This window comes from Cynocephalus volans, chromosome 5 (genome assembly GCF_027409185.1).
Source record: "Cynocephalus volans isolate mCynVol1 chromosome 5, mCynVol1.pri, whole genome shotgun sequence".
Classification (NCBI taxonomy): domain Eukaryota; kingdom Metazoa; phylum Chordata; class Mammalia; order Dermoptera; family Cynocephalidae; genus Cynocephalus; species Cynocephalus volans.
In genome coordinates, this window is record NC_084464.1 from 110,752,302 (window position 1) to 110,772,345 (window position 20,044).

Genomic DNA, 20,044 nt, shown 5'->3' on the forward strand with positions numbered 1-20,044 from the left:
GTTAATCTCCTGGTAAGAATCCTCTCTTGAGCAAATATAAGGTTTTTTTAAAAAAAATGATTCTATAGAGACCAAAGCAAAATTGTGAAGTAGGTAAAATTTAGTGTTAGTTTCTTCCCTACCTTTTCTCAGCATCTTCTGTCTTCATTCTTCCATTTATTTGACAAGTTTATTGAGCATCTGCCTTTGCCAGGCAGTGTGTTGTTTCTGGAGATGTAATTGTTAATAAAAACAGAAGTAGCCTTTGCTCACTCAAAGCTTACAAAATGGTGCAATGGCTTTGAAACATTTTTTAATATGATCCATCATAAGGAATATATTTCATATACTGACCTCGTGTATGCGTGTGAGCACACACATGTGCTCACCTGAAAAATATTTCATTAAAGAATATTTAACCTTACACATGGTGCTTTTTGATATGTTCTATTCTATTCTATTCTATTTCATGACAAAGTAATTCTGGTTGTGTTACTGAATTAGGCTGTTGGGTCCCAAAGTCCTAGAAATGAACAATGCACCCAGGAGTAAAGCAATAATATAGTCTATCTCCTCTTTTAATAAAGCAAGCAATGCTCTAACAATAAATAATAAAGCAATGCTTTATTAAAAGAGGAGATAGACTTATGCATTAGGAGGGTAGCTTCAGGAAAGCTAGCACCCTGAGGGGAACTGTTCAGAGTCCTTTATAGGGAAAGGGGTTAAGGGGTGCAGACTAGTGTCATCATTCTGTGTCTCTGGAGGTGGTCCGTTCTGTTCTTCCTGGTTGTATCGTGGGTGCATGCTTAGTTGGGGTTTCAGTCCTTGTGTCTGCTCAGTAGGTCCAAGATGGTGGTAGTGTTCATTATCGTCACCCCAGGAGGGTCATTGTAGTGGTCACCTTGAACCTTTGTGGGATTGTGGGAATTCCTTAAGGGGTCTTAAGGGTAATCTGTAACTTAATTTTTACAAGGGGAGACAAATCTTGGGTAAGGGTTTTGCAACTCAGTGAATATCTGTTTCCCTCTCCTCTCAACTTATTTTATCAGGGCAGGCCATGGGGTAATCATGCGCCCTGGGGGTTCTTATGACTGTAGAGTGGAAAAGTAACAAAGTATCCTCTGCAGGGAGAATGTAGTCAGTTTGATTCACAGAGCTAGCCCTATTCTATCTCATTTGTAGTGGCAGTTTGAAAAGCGCTGGTCTAATGGCTCTAGTATCCATCACTTCATGTTGGCTTGCTGGGTTTGTTCCTGCTGTTGCACCTGCAGGAATGGCTCTCTCACTGTACCAACCCTAAGACGCAGCTTTTTTCTCTACCACTTAAACTAAACTGGTTGGACTTGATTATCCAAGTTCTACCTTCTAGCTAAATGTCTGAACTATTTTAATGTAAACTATTCAAACTACTTGCTAAATTTTAACAGATAGCATTGGATTAATAGGTTACCTCTTCCAGATCATTTGCATTTAAAAAGAGTCTTCTAAGAGATTTTTCACTGAAAACTTTGGTGTAGGAGATAGAACTTTAGTGACCTAGCTGGCCACTTGGTGATTTGGGGCAGGGAAATCATTTGGCATCTCTGAACTTTCTCCATACCAGGCTCCTGCCTACCATATTAAATCTAAAGGTGCATATCATAGCCACATTGACAGAATTTTACATTTAGAAAGATCTTTGTTGCCTGTTATTTTTCTATTTTTTTTTTTATAATCATGAACTGAACATTCTCCACTGATACTCACCCTAAGTACGTTTGGTGTTGAGGAAAGTAAAAAATTGATAATTACTTGGGTATATCTACTAGTCTCCATTAGAAGTAGAGAAAATGCAGATGTTGATAGGCGTTAAGAGAAAGAATGAATAGAAAGTAAGTAAAAATTTAAGGATAACCTCTTGAAAGAAAGTGAGTCAAGATGCTGGGTACCATTCAAGCTTTATTAAAGAAAGAAATCTGTTGGGCTGCGCTCAGAGGGGCACAGGGCCCAGGGCTGCCCTGAAAATGGTGGACAGCCCCAACAATGGGTTTGCGAGAGAGTTTATGTTAGCTTTTGGGCGCGAAATGTTCGGGGGGAGGGACCATTAGGTTGATATAACTGGGTCGAGAACTGCACTGATGCAGAAGCCGGAAACTTGTTTCTAAGTCAGGAGGCTTCTTGTAAAGGGAAGGGGGGGAGGGGAGGAGGTGGGCGGCACCATTTTGTACTTGGGTTTGTCTAAAGTGGCACTGGTTATGTTGCATATCTATTATTCCTGCCTTTTAAGTATAGGAAAAAGGGCGGAGGTCTCATTCTTCTGAAGCTACTTCCTGCTGGAGATGGGCGAAGATATAGAAAGAATAAAAGATTTAGGTGGCGGAGTACTGGTTTCATGTGGGGAGGCTGTATTCCTCTGGGGAAGGGTTGCTGATTGTGAGGGGCTGATATCCTCCTCGCAGGGACAATTCGGTGACCTTTTCCTTCAAGAAATTAGAGAAACACCAAAAGAGACAGGGGCCAAAAAGTAGGATGAGGCACAGTTAGGGGACCTAGTAGGGTCATAAGCCAGGGTATACAGGGGTTCGGTGAAATGGTTTAAGTTGTTTTGGATCACCCCGGACTCATTTATGTAATAACAGCATTCCTCCCCCAAGAAGAGGCAGGTATCTTCCTTCCCGGCTGTAAGGAAGTAAAGGGCCCAATGGTTCTGTAAAGCGACTGTCCACTGTCGCGAGTGAGGTGACCTGTCACTGGAGTGAGGAGATACTATCTATGCTTAGTTCTGAGAGTTTTTGATAGAATAGAGTGTCAGTAGCAGGGTCCGCTATGCCAGTTCCAGTTGCAGGAAGGATCCCTGCCCCGATTAAAAGGTACAATTAGTGCCCTATGGGAGCAGGGGCACTTCCTGAGAGGTAGGGGCCGAAGTTAGTCCCAGCCCCCTCTGTCAGGGGCGAGCCAAACGAATATTCAAGAAATTGAGTTGGGGGCAGGCAACAGGATAACATAGTTTTACAAAGGAAATATATTCCAGTTTTAGGGCATGGATGAGGAGGGGTAAGTGAGTGGTAGAATTTGGTGGTGTTAGTAAGGCAGAGTGTGGGCAGGCCCCACACAACGCTGACAGTCCCCACTGAGGTGAGATTAGAGGAAAGTGAAGAGACGTTTGTGGAAATGTTACGGGCTGCATTGACAGGGAGGGGGTGACCACAAAAAGTTTCTCGCAAAGTGGGATACAGATGAGTCACTCAGGGACCAGTCTGATTTGCTGAGGACTGCATTGTCCCTACGGACCTGGAACCTCCATGTTCCAAGTAAGGGGGAGCATTGAGATAGGAGGAAAAACACGGGAAGGATGTGAAGGGTTAGGGAACCAAAAGAATTTAAAGGGCACATTGCCACAATTAAATTGCTGAGAAGCATCCTACCGATAGGAGGTAAAGGAGTGCCAGGAGAAATCTTCCTGTAATGTTATAGTCTTTTGGGGCAGCTGCTGTCAATCCTGTAGCAAATACTAGAACAGATAGTATAATAGTAGCTCTTGTGCAAAGGACGTGAAGTGGGCCAGCAAGACTGAGAGGATAATCGCTGGGGGAAAGATCATCCTTCTTCTGGGATTGGGGGAAGAGCGGAGGTCCTGGAGATTTTCAGTTTTGTGGGTCCTAAAATGGACGAAGTGTGAGGGGAGATGTTGGGCTGGGAGTTGAGTAGAGGGACCCCTCTGTCTTGGTGTTAACAGATTCTTTGGGTAAAGTCTCAGGTGCTAGTTTTACCAAGGATAAGTGATACCAAGGGGCCTTTCTTAGTACTTTTACTGCTGTTGGGCTGGCGAGAAGTACTGTATAAGGCCCTTCCCAGCATGGTGAGAGAGGCTTTGGGATTTGGGTTTTAATATGCACTTGCTGTCCTGGGCTCAGTTTAAAGTCTGAGGAGGTGGTGGGGAAAGGATGAGGTAATAGACAGTCTGTTCCCAAAGAAGATCCCTAATGAGCAAAAGAGTAGGGAGATACTGGCCTAAAGGCGATGAGCTGGAAAGTAGAGGTGTGAGAGTGAAGGGCCTACCATACATAAGTTTGAGGGGTGCTGAGGCCTGTGGGCTTGCGGGGGGCAGCCCATAGGTGAGTGAGTGACTGGTGGGCAGGCCAAAATGAGGGATGATTTCTGAGGTGAGAGCATGTGTTACTGCTGTAACATCCTTTGAAGTGAAGGGAAAAGCCTCAATCCAACCTAAAAAGGTATCTACTAAGGCTAGAAGATAGTGTGTCCTTTTGTGGGGAGAGTAAAATAAGGGCTATGTAGTAGGGGTTCATAGCCTATATGAACTGAATTATGGAAATCTGAAAGGATTTGCTCAGCTTGTGTAGTAGGGAGGACATAGCAACCAGAGAGAGTATACAGTTGTCCTTTCTCTGTGACCCCAACTGTTAGAGGTGTTGTATTTCTTGGAGTGTGTATTGGGATAAGGGTGTAGGGCCCATGAGAAGGACCTGAGTGGGAGAGGAAGAGTGGGGGCCTGGTGATTGAACAGCCTGTTTTGTGGTTAGATCCACCAGTTTGTTTCCCTGGGCAATGGGGTCGTTGGAGGTTTGGTGTCCTCTGCAGTGTATAACCCCAGCCTCCTTTGGGAGTTGTGCAGCCTCAATAGCTTGGGTTAGATTTACTAAGGCATAACCTGCCCCGGGGGCGGGCATGGAGGTTGTGCTCCCATCTATGAACCGTGTAATGGGTTGTGGGGAGATGTGTGGAAAGGGACTGAGAAAGAGGTCTAAAGCCTCCATGCAATTGTGTTCAAAGTGTCCTGAGTGTTTTGGGATGAGAATGGCTGGATTTTAAGGGAGGGCAAGGTTTAATGGAGAACTGGGAGTTTTCAATGAAAGTAAGGTGAATAAGTTGTAGGCAGGAAAGGGAGAGAATTGACTTGGCTTCATGGCCGAGAAAGTCTTGACTGTTTTTTGTTTAAAAGTTAGTTTAGAGCTTTCTTATGCTAAAAGGGCAGCTGCCACCAAGGCCCGTAAGCTGGGGCCCATTCTCGAGATGTGGCATCTAGTTGTTTAGAGAGGTATGTAACTGGGGAGAAAATATCTCCTGCCTTTTGTCCCAAAACCCCGACTGCCAATCTTTGGGTTTTGGTGATGTCAGGATAAAAGGATGAGATAGGTTTGAGAGAGATACAGCTGGGACTGTGAGGAGAGCAGCTTTTAATTGCTAGAAGGGAGAATAATTGAGCTTTGTGGGATCTAAAAGAACGGCAGGATCCCCTTTGGCTGCCCCAAAAAGTGGCTTTGCTAGCTGCCAAAGTCAGGAATCCATAGGCGAAGATGCCCTGCAAGCCCCAAGAAAGAAAGGATATATCACACTTTGCAGTAGGAGTAGGGAGTTCAGAAATTAGACTCTTGAACTGAAGGAGAAATTTGGGCCTTGTTGGGGGACACTCGATATCCCCTGGAGGCCAGGAAATTAAGCTAAGCAACAGTGTGGGCCTGTGAATCTTCATAGGAGGAGGTCATTCACATTTTGTATTAAAGTGCTAGAGGTTGCGGGGGAAGTTCAGGTAAGTCTTGAGCTAAAGCCTGGCCGGAAAGTGGGGGCTATCCGGAAACCGCTGATGTAGTACTGCCCAAGTAGGTTGTTGGGAGCGGCGTGTGTCAGGATTAGTCCTGTACTAAACGGTATGAGCTGTTAGGCTTTATAAACGCAAGGATGGATGTATTAAAAGGCGAGTGGGTAGGCCATAGGAGATTGGAAGAAAGGACTTTGTGTTTGATGGGTTTTAAGCCTATTAGGTGTTTGTTAGTGATGGGGTACTGTGGGACATCAAGGAACAAAGAGGGGTTCGGCAATTTAACAAGGATAGGGGAATGGTGCGTAGCGATGGAGGAAGAAGAAGCATCCCATACTAGGGATTAACCTTGTCCGAGGGGGAGGGGAAGGTGGAAGCCTCATGGGCCAGCTCTGGGTGCGGCCTGTAACAGGAGTATTGTAGCTGGAGTTAAAGTGTTTAGGGTAAGAGTAGCTTTGAATTTGAGAAGAATGTCCCATCCCAGTAAGGGGGCTGGGCATTGAGGCATTTTTAAGCATTTGTATGTGAATTGGGTGTGATGTAAAGTGCAGGAAAGGGGTTGAGTGATCTGTGGGTGGTATTCTGATCCTGTGACCCCTACTATTGTGATAGAGGACGGGGTTGTTGGTCCTGCCTACTCAGGAAGGGTAGAGTAAATGGCCCCTGTATCAATGACAAAAGAGATCGGCTTACCTGCTACGAAGTGAGTTACCGTGGGCTCACGCCTGGTGATCTCCGTGGGGGCTTCAGGCCCTGGGCATCGTCAGTCCTCCTGGGCAAAGCCTGGAAGCTCTGGTAGGGATGGCCGTGAAGCCAAAGGCAGTAAGTTGGGGACTGGGCCACTCTCTCTCTGGCGAGTGGAACAGTCAATCCCCAAGTGATCTGGCCATTTGCATTGAGGGCAGGTTACGACAGGCCCATGCTGAATAAACCAGTTAACTGCATTTGAAGCAGTTCCCGGGTGCCTTGCCCCTTGAGGCAGCTGGCTTTGGAGTATGTGAGCCTTGGATGGCATTAGGCAGGAGCTGGTATTTGGCCTGATCTCTTTTATAGTTTTGAATATCAGGGGCTGATTGGGTAATGAAATGAGAGTGCAAGAGGGCCATGCCTGCAGGGGAGTTTGGGTCTATACGTGTGTATTCATGTAAAGCCTCAGAGAGACGGGTTAGGAACTTGCTGGGATTTTCACTGGGTCTCTGTGTGATCTCTCTAACCTTGTCATAATTGACTGACTTGTGAGTAGACTTTTGGAGGCTGTAAATCAAGTGTGTGATCATGTTATCCTGGAGATCCCGATCCCTGTGGCCAGCTTGGTAGTTCCAATTTTGTTCCGTGCAAGGAACAGCAACGGCTCCTACAGCCTGCCTATTTTGAGCGTGTACGTGAGCCACCATCCAGACCTGCTCCCTGTACATGGACTTGGACAATTCCTTCCGTCCCAGCCACTTCACGGAAGGGTTATAAAAAGCCGGAGCTGAGGCAGGGTTGTTACCTGATGAAGGGGGAGAAGGGGAGGGGTTGAGCTGAGGACGAGCATGTGGAGGCCAGGTGTGGGGAAGAGAGAGAAACGTGGAGGGCTGACGGATCAGAAGATTGATCGGAGTCTGGAAGAAGAGGTTGAGCATGAGCTAGGAGAATTTGACACATAGGACGGTTTTGACAGAGAGAAGAACATGTTCAGAGATAGGAGAAGGCCTGAATAAGGAATCTCTATAGCTTTTGCCATTTTGGTGAGTGTCTAAATTGAGTGCCATCTTGTGGCCACTGTGATCCATTGTAACGAGGCATTTGAGTTTTAATGTCTCCCTGGAGGCCGAGAAGTTGGCCAGGAGACGGCCCAAGGGCGTAGAGTGTGGAGGTTTGGATCATGAGGATCCCATTTAGAGGGTGAGAAAACGCAGTCAGTCCTGGTAGAAGAAGCGTGCCAACAAAGAGCATTCTCTCTGTTGCCCACCTTCTTTTCGAGAGAAAAAAAAGCCAACCGACCAGCTAATGAAGCGTCCTTCAATAGCTGGGGGGCACGAGAAGGGTTTCCTCGGCCAGACGCCTGCGCTTTCATAGAGACCTGAGTTGTAGGGAGAGTAGTCAGGAGAACCGTACAAGTAGGCAGGACAGACCCACTGACTCACCCTGAATTGAGGCCGATGTTGGATGCGTTGGTCTGAAATGGCAAAAGGAGAGAGAGTCCCTAGTGTACCCGGTTCCGGTAGGTCCGGGAAGGGCGGCCGAGGGCCAATCACTCCCAGAGAGAGGGGATCGTCCACGTCGGTCAAAACCCTTCCCGGGTTTTGGCACCATAATGAAAGAAAGTGACCCGAAATGCCAGGTACCATTCAAGCATTATTAAAGAAAGAAATCTGCTGGGCTGTGCTTAGAGGGGCACAGGGCCCAGGGCTGCCCTGAAAATGGTGGACAGCCCCAACAATAGGTTTGTGAGAGAGTTTATATTAGCTTTTGGGCGTGAAATGTACGGGGGTGGGGGTGGGGGTGGGGGGTGGGGGGTGGTGGTTGGTGGTGGTGGGAGGGACCATTAGGTTGATGTAACCGGGTGGAGAACTGCACCGATGCAGAAGCCGGAAACTTGTCTCTAAGTCAGGAGATTTCTTGTAAAGGGAAGCGGGGGGGAGGGGAGGAGGTGGGTGGCACCATTTTGTACTTGGGCTTGTCTAAAGTGGCACTGGTTATGTTGCAGATCTATTACCTCTACCATTTTGCCCTCAAAAAAATGAACAGTATTTTCAATTTCATTAGCTATGTAGTTATTCAGATTTCTAATTACATCACAAATATTTCTGTTTTTAATGTGATATTGATAAGTTTTTAGGTCATTATATTATTTCTCTCTGTGTATATATCTTTTATATTTATTATAATATATATTTATTATAATTTATTTGTCCTGTAGGGTTTCTTACAACTTGATTTTGCTGATACATCCATGTGGTGTGGTGTGAGTCAACTTTGCCTTTTACAAAGGCATTCTTGCCTTTTGTCAAATTTTAGGGGAGAAGTGTTCAGTCTTTTACTAGTGTGTTAACTATAAGGCTTTAAAAAAATGTATTAGATTGTTTTTATTGTGATAAAACATACATAATATAAACTTTACAGTTTTAACTACTTTTAAATATACAATTCTGTGGCATTAAGTATATTCACATTGTTGTGCACTTGCCACCACTGGCCATCTCTCGAACATTTTTATCTTCCCAAACTGAAGCTCTGTACCCATTAAACAATAACTCCCTATTCCACCCTCCCACCCCCGTCACTCAACTCCCAGTCCCTTCTATTATCTGTCTTTATGAATTTGACTACTCTTAGGCACCTCATACGAGAGGAATTATATAATATTTGTCTTTTTGTGTTTGGCTTATTTCACTTAGCAAAATTCTTCAAAATTTATTCATATTGTAGCGTGTGTCAGAATTTCCTTCCTTTTTAAGACTGAATAATATTTTATTATAAGTATGTACCACATTTTGTTTATCCATTCATCCATCAATGGACGTTTGGGTCCATCTTTTGGCTATTATGAATAAAGCTGCTGTGAACATTGATGTATAATTATTTGTTTGAATCCCTGCTTTTAATTTTTTTTGTATATACCCAGAAGTGGAATTGCTGGATCATATGGTCATACTATGTTTAATTTTTTGAGGAACTGCCATACTGTTTTCCACAGTGGCAATACCATTGTCATTCCCACCAGCAAAACACAAGAGTTCCAATTTTTACACATCCTTGCCAACTTTGTTATTTTCTGTTTTTTTGATAATAGCCATTCTAATGCATGTGAAATGGTATCTCATAATAGTTTTGATTTGCTTTACCCTAATCATTAATGATGTTGAGTATCTTTTCATTGTAGGTTTTTAAATATTTGTCCTTTATCAAGTTGAGGAAGTCTGCTTCTTCTCCTAGTTTGCTGAGAGTTTTTATCTGAATGTATGTTGAAGTTTGTTAAAATTTTTTCAAATGCTGTGATGATGATATAGTTTTTCTCCTTTATTCTCTTATTTTTCTTTATTCTCTTAATATGATGAATTACATTGATTTTTTAATGTTAGGCCATTTTTACATTTCTGGCATAAACCTCGTTTGGTAATGATATATTATCCTTTTTTGTATATTGCTGGTCTCTTAAAATGAACTGGGAGGTATTCCTTCCTTCTCTATTTTCTGAAAAGTTTGTGTAGGTTTGGTGTTATTTAGTCTTAATATATTCGATAATTTTCACCACTGAAGCCATTTTGGACCTAGAGTTTCTCTGTGGGATGGTTATTAATCATGAATTAAATTTCTTTAATAATGTAGCTATTTAGATTTTCTATTTCTTTTTATGTCAGTTTTGGTAATTTGTGTCTTTCAAATAATTTGCCCCGTTCATCTAAGTTGTTGAATTTATTGACAGCAAATAGTTTACAGTAGTTTCTAATTATCTTTTTAATATCTTTAGGAACTGTAGTGAGACCCCCTCTTTCATTCCTTATTTGACAATTTTTGTTTTATCTCTTTTATCCTGGATAGTTCATGTAGGGTTTTATCAATTATTGCTTTTTTTTTTTTTAATGTTTTCAAAGAATCAGCTTCTGGTTTAACTGATTTTTCTATTGTTCCTATTCTATTGATTTCTGCTGTTATCTTTATTATTTCCTTCTTTATACTTTGCATTTCATGTGCTGTTTTTTCTAACTTCTTAAGGTGGAAACTTAAATGACTGATTTTAAAACTTTGTTTTCTAATATAAGCATTTAAAGCTGCACATTTTTCTCTAAGTGCTGCTTTATACATTAATACAATTTTGATATGTTGCATTTTAATTTTCATTCAGTTTGACATATTTTCCTCATGATTTTGCAATTGTCGTATGGGCTATTTAGAAGTATGTTGCTTAATTTCCCAATATTTAGGACTTCTCTAAATATTTGATTTTTAATTTATTCTGTTATGGTCAAATAACATATTCTATATGATTCAAATCCTTTTATATCTATGGAGACTTGTTTCAAGCTTCTGTATGTGGTTCATCCTGTTAAATATTTTATGTATAATTGAAAAGAGTATATAAACTGTCATTGCTGTGTGTGATGTTCTGTAAATGTCAGTCATGTCAAGTTGGTTGACAGTGTTGTGGAAATCTTCTATACTTACTGTTTTCTGTTTATATTATCTATTACTAAGAAAGGAGTGTTGAAATCTTCTACTTTAATTGTGGATTAGTCTGTTTCTTTCAGTTTTATTTGTTTTGCTTTATGTACTTTGAAGCTCTGTTAGTGGGTACATATGTATTTAGGATTATTATATCTTCTTGATGAATTAATCCTCTTATTATTATGAAGTATCTTTGTTTACCTTTATAATATTTCTTGTCCTAAAGTCTAGTTTGTCTGATGTTTATTACCACTCTAGCTTTCTAATGATTAGTGTTTGCATGGCATGTCTTTTTTATATCCTATTACTTTTAACCTACCTGTGTGAGTTTCTTGTGCATCGTATATAGTTAGCATTTGCTTTTTAATCCATTCTGTCTCAGCCTTTTATTGGATTGTTTGGTCCATTTGAATTTATCAGTATGGTTGGGTCTAAGCCTATCATTTTCTGTTTTTTATTTTTCCTGTCTTGGTTCCTAGTTTCCTTTTTTTCCTTTTGAAAAATTGTTTTTTTGTGTGTTCTGATTTATTTTTTGTATTTTTATTTTATATTTATTTATATTTTTATTGTTTTATTATGTCTAGTGGTTGCTCTAAAATTTAAAATATGCATTTTTATTATATCACAGTCTTCCTTCAAGTTATATGGTATAAGAGCCTCACAACAGTATTCTTCTATTTCCCTCACTCACCTTTTGTACCGTTATTATCATGTATTATACTTCTGTGTAGATTACTAACCCTATAATACATTATTATTGTTTTAAATAGTCAGTTATCACCTAAAGAAATTTTTTAAATGATAAAACAAAAATTTCAAATATTTACCCAAATATTTCTTGTTTCCTGCATTCTTCCTTTGTTTTTGTATAGATCAGTTTCCATCTGATATCTTTTTTTTTCAGCCTGAAGAAATTTTCAGCAGTTTTTGTAGCACTGATCTGCTGGTAATTAATTCTTTCAGCTTTCATTAACCTCAAAACGTCTACATTTTTGAAAGCCATTTTTACTGGACATATAGAACTCTTGGATTTCCTGCTTCTTATCATTATTGATTGTATACTGGATATCGTGAATATCAACTTGTTGAGAGTCTTGATTTAGTTGTCTTCATTAAAGTATGTTGAATTTTGTTTTGGCAGGGGGTTACTTGCATGCCAACTTGATTTGTTCAAATTCTTTCCCCTTCTCCGTCATCTTTTGGTTCTGCTTTTCTTATTATTGGCTTCATCCTTGGTCAGAATCTTTTGATGTTATAGGAAAGATGGCTCCTGCTGTCTTATAAGTTGCCATATTAGCCAGTTTCTTTTGCTTATAACAAAATACTTGGAACTTGGTAATTTATAAAGAAAATGAAATTTATTACTTATGGTTTCAAAGTCCAGGGAACACATCTGGTGAGTCTTCTTTGATGGTGGCTTTACAGCAATGCAGGGGTCTCACATGGCAGAAAAGGCAGAGCAGAGAGAGACTAACCTCTCACGTGCTCTTCTTTAAAGCCCTCAGAACCATGCCCATGACCACCATTATTAATCCATTCACTATGGTATGGTCCTACAATCTAATCACCTCTTCAAGGCCCCACCTTTTAATTACCGTAATAGGACTTCCCACCCTCTTTATACTGTCACAGTGGAGATTAAGTTTTGAGGGGACATTCAACCCAAGGCTGTTGCTGTTTTAAAAGGAGAAAGAATGATTCTCCTTCTTAGAATTCATATGAATCCCACCTAGAGAAGGCTGACCTAACTGGGTCACATGCCCCCAACTGTGCCAACCATAGTATATTGGTTGAAGAGGTATTTTGTTGGACCTACCCTGCGATAGATACCCTCATAGAATCACACTAGGAAGAGAAGAGGAAGTTTTCAGTAGGAAGAGATTTAGGAAAGACATAAAGAAAAAAGAAAAGATGTCCATTGTAATTTCTAAGAGCTCTTTATATCTTAAAGATATATAAAATTAAACTCTCAAGTTCCATGAATCCAGGGGTTTTTGTCGGTTTTGTCTACTACCATATCCTGAGCACCTGGAATAGTACCTCAATCACTGTAGGTGTTCAGTAAAAATATATTGATTAAATGAATAAGGATATATATATGTATTTTTTTGATGCCTGACCAGTACAGGGAAAGGATATTCATTTTAATCACCTGTTGTGATTTTGATGTTCAGAAAGTTAAATTTGTTTTTGCCTAGTCTATCAATCTTTTCCTTTATGATTACTTCCTTTTGCTTTTATCTCTAGAAACTTTATGTGATGGCCTTGCCATATTTTAAGCCCATGAAGAAGTTAACACAAAGATTAAGTTTAAATATATAGTATTCACATTTTGGGTTAGATAATTCATTACTTTTTTTGGATAAAAGTAATGACTTAAAATCTGCGGCCACTCACTGTATCAAGAAATATTGTACTAAATAGTTTTGTACAGAATTACTTTTTAATCTTAATGGCTTTTTCATCAAAAATCTGTTTGGTGAATTATATTTGCATATACAAAAAATACTCTGGCATTCAAATGGCATGTGCCCAAAGTCATCTCATGAAACGGAGGAAAGCCCAAAAGAAGCCTCAGATCTTTTACTTCCCGAGCTGCCTTTGACTTTTAGTACTTGCAGCTCTGATAGGAGAGCATAGGCACTGTGGTGGGTGGAGGTGGAGGAAGTAGGATGTGACATGGGACCAGCACATGTTAGCCTGGCCTGTTAAGGAATGCCAGAGTGTGAGCTGAGCTTGGGCACTGCCACTGTCCCCAAAGCTCTGGGCTTTCTGCAAGGGGATAAGGCTTTTTGTGCATGCCTGTGTTAAATGCTCAGGCAATTATAATGATTAAAAGTCTCAGAGCATGGAAAATTAGATAATTTAATTATAAGATTTGACTGCATCAGAATTTCTTAAGTAGGCTTCATTTTGAAAGATCTATATTCTCAGCTTTTGAAAAATGGAAGTGTTGTAATTGTCAATTCTCCAGCTGTAATCTACATCTGTTATTTATTTTCGGTATTTATATTAGATACTAATCTTTGTTTTTCACCTATCTTCTCTTAACTTTTTTATTTTTCATTTTTTGAATTTTCCCATTGTGCCTAAAACAGTTCTTTATACATAGCAATAACCCAATAAATATTTATTTATTTAATTATTTTATTTATACTAGTCTTTTGGAAGAGAAGACTGAAGAATAAATAATCTATAAATCTTGCCAGTTGATAAACATAGTTCTCTGGGGAAAATAGCCCCTGTGGTGTTAACTGAATATTTTGTTTTCTAAAAATGGGATTTTAACAGAAAAGAGTAATATTAGCATTTTATTTTTAGCAAGTTCAATATACAAAATAAACACCCCCTTCTAGAAAAGTAAAATAGTCTTCAGCTATCTGGTAGAAGAATGTGGTTTCATTATCTCAAAGCTAATGAACAATCATTAGAGCAATCAGTACATACTGTTCAATAGTGTTGTTTTAAAAAATTTTTTTATTTTTAAGGTACAGGGAAAACAATGGTGATGGACATGTTTTATGCTTATGTGGAAATGAAGAGGAAAAAACGGGTTCATTTTCATGGTTTCATGCTAGATGTGCACAAAAGTAAGTTAATAATCTGAAAGAAATGATTTTTCAGTGGGCAAACACTACACAATAATTTTTTATTCGTTGAATGAACATATAATCTTTAAAGAGAATTAAATTTTTTTTTGTTTAGAGTAAGATTTTATTTAGTTTCATTTCTTTCGTACTATATTGAAAGTAATGTGTCCGGAGTTGGTCCTTATCAGAGAACAGAGATTACTATTTGAAGGTCAGGCGTTTTCTATTTCTACTACGGGTTGATAAAAAAATGTTAAAACACATGTGTTTCAGAAGTTATTCTTGATTAGATCCTTTACTTTGTGTTACCTTAGCATGTAGGCATTGTTTGTATTTGCATTTATGCTTTATTGTTTTGCTGTTGTTGTTACGTTATTTCATTTTTGCACAATTTGTCTACCCAGCTACATTGCAACCTCCCCAGAGCAGGAACTTTGTGTTTTTCTTCTAAAACTTTTATCATTTAGTACACATATAATGAATGAAGTGGGACTGGCTTTAATGCATTAGGTTAGAGACATAAATTTTATGTCCACACTAAAGTTTCATTTAGAGATTTAAAAAATATGATATAGTTGTCTAAAATGCACTATTAATATGATTTGGTCTGTGTTTAATTTCATCTATTTAAGGAATATATCGCCTTAAACAGAGTTTGCCAAAAAGGAAGCCAGGATTCATGGCTAAATCATATGACCCGATCGCTCCCATAGCTGAAGAAATCAGTGAAGAAGCATGTCTCTTATGTTTTGATGAATTTCAGGTAAAGTAGAGAATTTTCATAGATGTGGGATGGTATATTGAGTGAAGAGTGAAGATTTAAATTTTCTCCTGGTTTTATCATTGTTTTATTTAATTTTAATTTCTTTGGTGGCTGGCCAGTATAGGGATCCGAACTCTTAATGTTGGTGTTATATAACATTTTGCTCTAATCTGCTGAGCTAATTGGCCAGCCCTTATCATGGTTTTATTTATTTATTTGTTTATTTTTATTTTAATTTATCAATATACAGTGTAGTTGATTTTCATGTCCCTTTACCAATTGTTTTATAAATTTATTTGACACATTATCTCTTACCACTTTTATTTTACTGTCTTGTTCAGGGGTCGGCAAACTACAGCCTGCACAGGGCAAATCTAGTCCACCTGCTTTTGTGACTTTTTCTAGTGAGAAAGTAAGGATTTGTATATTGTTAAAGATAGTTGAAAGAAGAAGAAAAAGAAAAAACAACAGAGACCCTGTGTGGCTTGCAAACCTTAAAATACTTATTAGTCAGTCTTTTACAGGAAAAGTTTGCCTACCTCTAAATTCTGGTTAATGGCTCTACATTTTCCCTACACCACAGAGATAATGTGATGATTATAAAATAATGTCTTTCAAGATGTTTGAGTATTTTTTTAAAGTGTTATATAAAGAACAAGTGATTCACACATCTCATTTAAGCCTCACGACATACATATCTGTGATAAAGAAAGGGAATTGCCTTAGTTGAACTTTTAAGATTCCTTCTACTTTTAGGATTCTCTGAAATTATGCATTTGAATTGGTAATGAGTTATTTTCTGTTCTTCTGTGTTTTAAAACCTGGATTAGTAGGAAGATGATGTGGTCGGTATGCCTTTATCCCAAATCATGAATGACAGGTCTCTTTTAGCAACAGGATACATACAGCTAATAACAATCTTGATTTATGATACAGGGGAAAGAAGAATTTTCACCAGGAATGCTGTTACACTAAACCATCTGTGGAAGAGGGATCTTTGATTCTTTATACTTTCAGTCATATTAAGACAACCTGGTGTTCACCCTTTGTATTGTAGAGCTACAAAAGTTTTCTAAGGAAAGGCTTATAGAAAAGAGCAGACACTCCCCTGCCACTCTGAAGAGGCATACTAAGTACACCAGCATATTGCAGAAAGAGAAGAACCTCATTTCGTTGTTCTGTATTAACTGCTTTCGAGAACAAAAGTCAGCGATGAATCGATTAAGGCCATTTCTCTTCATTTTCCATTACTATCCTTCAACCAAAATATCTCTAAATAAAATTGAATTGGCATAGTTAAATTTATGATTAAGCTATTGAAATTGAATTTTTTAAAAGGTATATTAATATTCAACCTTTGAAAAATGATTTATGGTTTGCAAGCTGTTTTTAAATCCTTAATTCATTTATTTTTTTAATATAAAATAATTATTAATTATTTCCACATAGAGATGAGGAATCTAAAGGTATCAGAATTTCCTAGGTATCATGTAAAAATTATTACCCTTAACTTTAAAAATGTGAATTTCAGAACATTCAGAGAAATGATTGGCATATTTTTATGACATGAGGGCCACCGAAAGCCAAGACTAAGAAGGTTAGGAAGCTATGAAAATCTGGCTGTGCAAAGCACATGATCCTGAAGAAGATAAAGAGCAAAAGAGCCAGCTTACCCATAAGGCACAGTAGACTCAGTGCCTAGGGCCAATGGTACGTGTAGGTGCTCATGAAAATGTTTTAATTTCATTTCTTTTAAAATTTGAAGAAATAAATGAATACATCAGTAATGAATCCAGCCTGTATATGTTTACATCTGTGTTATAGTTGTCTTTATACCAACAGTTGTAATTTTTTTTTTTTTTTTAGTTGAGGAAGGGGCTCATGAAGTTAAAAGTGTGTAGGATCCACAAAAGTCATAATGCCACCCTATAGTGAAATCCTAACAAAAGTCTGTCTGGTTGCTGGGCATTATCTATTGAGTCCAGATTTCAAAAAGTTGATATATGGATGAGAAGGAAGAAAGAAATGCAACTATAAGGATACTAATGTTCCAAATAAATCAAGTGTTGCAAAAGAAATGCAGGCAACAAAAAGGATTTTTCAGTTTACATATTGAGTATAAGAGAGATCAAGGAGAGACAGGCTCTTATAAAATGTTGCTTGGTAACGAAGAGAAAGCAGATGTGATGGAGATGTTTGCCATCGCCTGCCCCATCCAGACTTGGTTTGATGTTCATTCATTCATTTACTCTTTCATCCCAATTGCCTTAAAGAGCCTTATTCCATATCACAGGACCCTATCTGTCCCACACCTAAACGGACTGTGCCTGGACATCTGATCTATGAATAGCTAGTCCATGAGCTTATCAGCAACCTTGGACTTGTGTGATGTGGCCTAGGGAATGGCCCAATCATATCCTCTCTCTCATAAATTTGATCTAAATGGCACAGAGACAAGTTTCTGCTTAGTAATGAGACAGGAACAAAGAGACATAGAAAGTAACTGACCAATTTAAGGTGCAAACCTTCTGAATACAGCTTTGATTTTGGACCAGACAATTTGTTATGGCAATAAATAATTAATGCATTTAAGAAAAAAAAAAAAAAGAACAAAACTGAATCACTGTAAGGAAGGGAGTACTACGGTGTCCTCTAGGTAGCTGCTGACTCTCCAGAGCTACCTCTAATCTCAAGCCAGTCTACTGCTCCAGTTCCCATAAAGTGCCATCGGTGCTGTCTCCATCCTGGGATCTCTGGTAAATCTCTTTTCTTTAGCTGGATTTCCTGTGCCTATTTCTTGCAATCAGAATCTTGATGAGAATGCAAGTATTCAATCATGTTTTGCTTCTATCTTCTACATCAACAGGGATTTCCCTATGATTTGTAATAGCATAAACATTGGGAAGAAGCACTATGAGGACACGTAAGCTTCCTTAATATAAAATCTGTTACTTCCAGTGGAAGGAGAATTACCTGATAAGCTGAAGCCCAAGAAAAGCAAAGATGATGTATCTATTAGGAATGCTTTTGGCTGCAGGTAACAGAAAACCCAACTTAAAAGGGTTTGCACTCTAAGGGAGAACTATTATGTTATATAAGACAGTGTCATTTCCTTTGCTCAACCCTCCTGTTTCCTCTCTGACCTTATCTTCTATATGAGGTTCAGACTTGCCCATTGCTCTCTACTGTTCTCAATCCTAATTTTTTCATAGATTAGGGAACCCTAGTTAGTAGCTGGGTGTTATACCAAATACTTCTTTCCCAGCAGGGCTCTGAAGAAAATATGAAGAGATGAGAAATCAAGACTGAATACCAAATTGACTGCTTTTATTTGATCTTAAATTTTAGTGTAGCATTCTAGTATGTTAGAATTAACAACATAGGAAACCCTCTTCCCTTGAGCGAGGTTGTCCTGAATGCAGAACGAAAAATGAAGAATGAAAAATGTTAGTAGTCTTGCTCTTTTATATCCTGTGCAATTCCAAACTTGAATCTTGGAGCTTGCCACTGCATGCAAGAAAAGGTCAATATCTGCATATACCCAATGTTGAAAAGAGCCAGAGAAAGCGAGAGTATAAAGGCAAGAGTGTGTCCCCTAATGAAAGAGGTGATCTCTGAGCAGAGACTGGATTTCCTAGTTTCAATATCCCGAGCTGTCTTCTACCGGTCTTAGAGAAGCTCCTTCAGCACACCAAAACTGGATTATCACAAGTCCAAAAATCTACTTATCCCCCTTCTCTAAAATTCAAGAGGTTAAAAGTTACTCACAGATGTTTCTGTACCAGCACTCTGATACCCAGCATCTGCACAATTTAAAACAAACAAGCAGAACCTTTGCACTGGGCATTCCTTCTGCACGGAGCAGTCCCCTCTGTTCTGAGAGTCCCCTGCTAAATTGAGGTTCCAGTGCCAGAGCGACTACCGATCCTGCCCTAATGGGAAATGAAAAGGAGATGGACATGAGTATTTCCAGTTTGCCTGCCACAGAGTACTTCTTTTACCTGGTGGGAGGTCTAATGCCTAGTTGTCTGACCCACCAGCAGGGGGCTCCTCAGGGAAATTTGTTTATACTGGCAGACGCCCTCGTGTCCACTTTATGCCTGCCTGACCATCGCTGTGGCGCTGGGAGCCCGACCTTGTGTTCTCCCCGGCAGCCCCCGGTCCTTCAGATGGAAGGCGCAGACTCCAGACACCACCACAATAAGAAGCAAGTTCAAAGATTTTTTTACTTACAGAGCCTGGGCAATGAGTCGGGAGGGGAGGAATGAACTAGCAGTACATATACCCGAGTATAAGGGAATAGGGCTGGGGCCACTTGAAAATCGCGGTCGAATGCTTCAGCAGCAGGAAAAGCTGGAAGCCCAGCCTCCCAGCCTGGAGAGATACCTCTAAGTTCTTATCCCTGGCCACCAGCTTGAGCTGTTTGGGTGTGGCGTTCTACTTCTAAAGCTTAGGCATCAACCTTTGCTGTGTTGTTTCCATTACACCCCCACATATCTGTAAGAGTAAATCCCTCACTTCTTCAGATTTTTGCTCAGTTATCTCTTTATTAGCAAGGCCTATCATAATACCCTACTCAAAATTGCAATTTGCTATTACTCCACACTTCCAATGCCCCATACCTTCCTTTTTTTCGATAGCATATATCACCTTATAACATGTTATATGATTTACTTATTTATTATGTTTACTGTTTGTTATCTGTATTCCTCCATGGGATGTAAACTTGAAGGCATGAATCATTGAGATACATCAATCTTTTAATTGAACAGTGCCTGAGAATGAATTAACATAATAATAAATGAGTGAATCCTAGTACCAAATGATAACTATTGAAGTTGTTCCCCTATTAAATCCAACTCCTCTTATAAATAATAGCATTTCTCAAGCAAAATCAGCATTTACAAAACCCAAGGTATGTTACAAACTTCAGCTCACATTTATTTCTGTCAATATTCTGAATTTTCTGAACATTTTAATCTAATTTAATAGATGGAAAATGGTATCTCATTGTTTTAATTTGTA

The 20,044-nt window shown here is 39.3% G+C and overlaps 1 protein-coding gene across 3 annotated transcripts in view; it reads left to right on the top strand.

Annotated features, from left to right (window-relative positions):
* Nucleotides 1-20,044, top strand: part of AFG1L (AFG1 like ATPase) — a 184,725-nt gene that overhangs the window by 61,469 nt on the left and 103,212 nt on the right. For 2 of the 3 annotated variants that reach the window (XM_063097573.1, XM_063097574.1), the window contains 2 exons: nt 14,155-14,256; nt 14,889-15,019. The exons of the other annotated variant lie outside the window; for it this stretch is intronic. In XM_063097573.1, the coding sequence (XP_062953643.1) occupies nt 14,155-14,256; nt 14,889-15,019 (233 nt within the window). The remainder of the gene's footprint in view (nt 1-14,154; nt 14,257-14,888; nt 15,020-20,044) is intronic. 3 annotated transcript variants of the gene reach the window in all.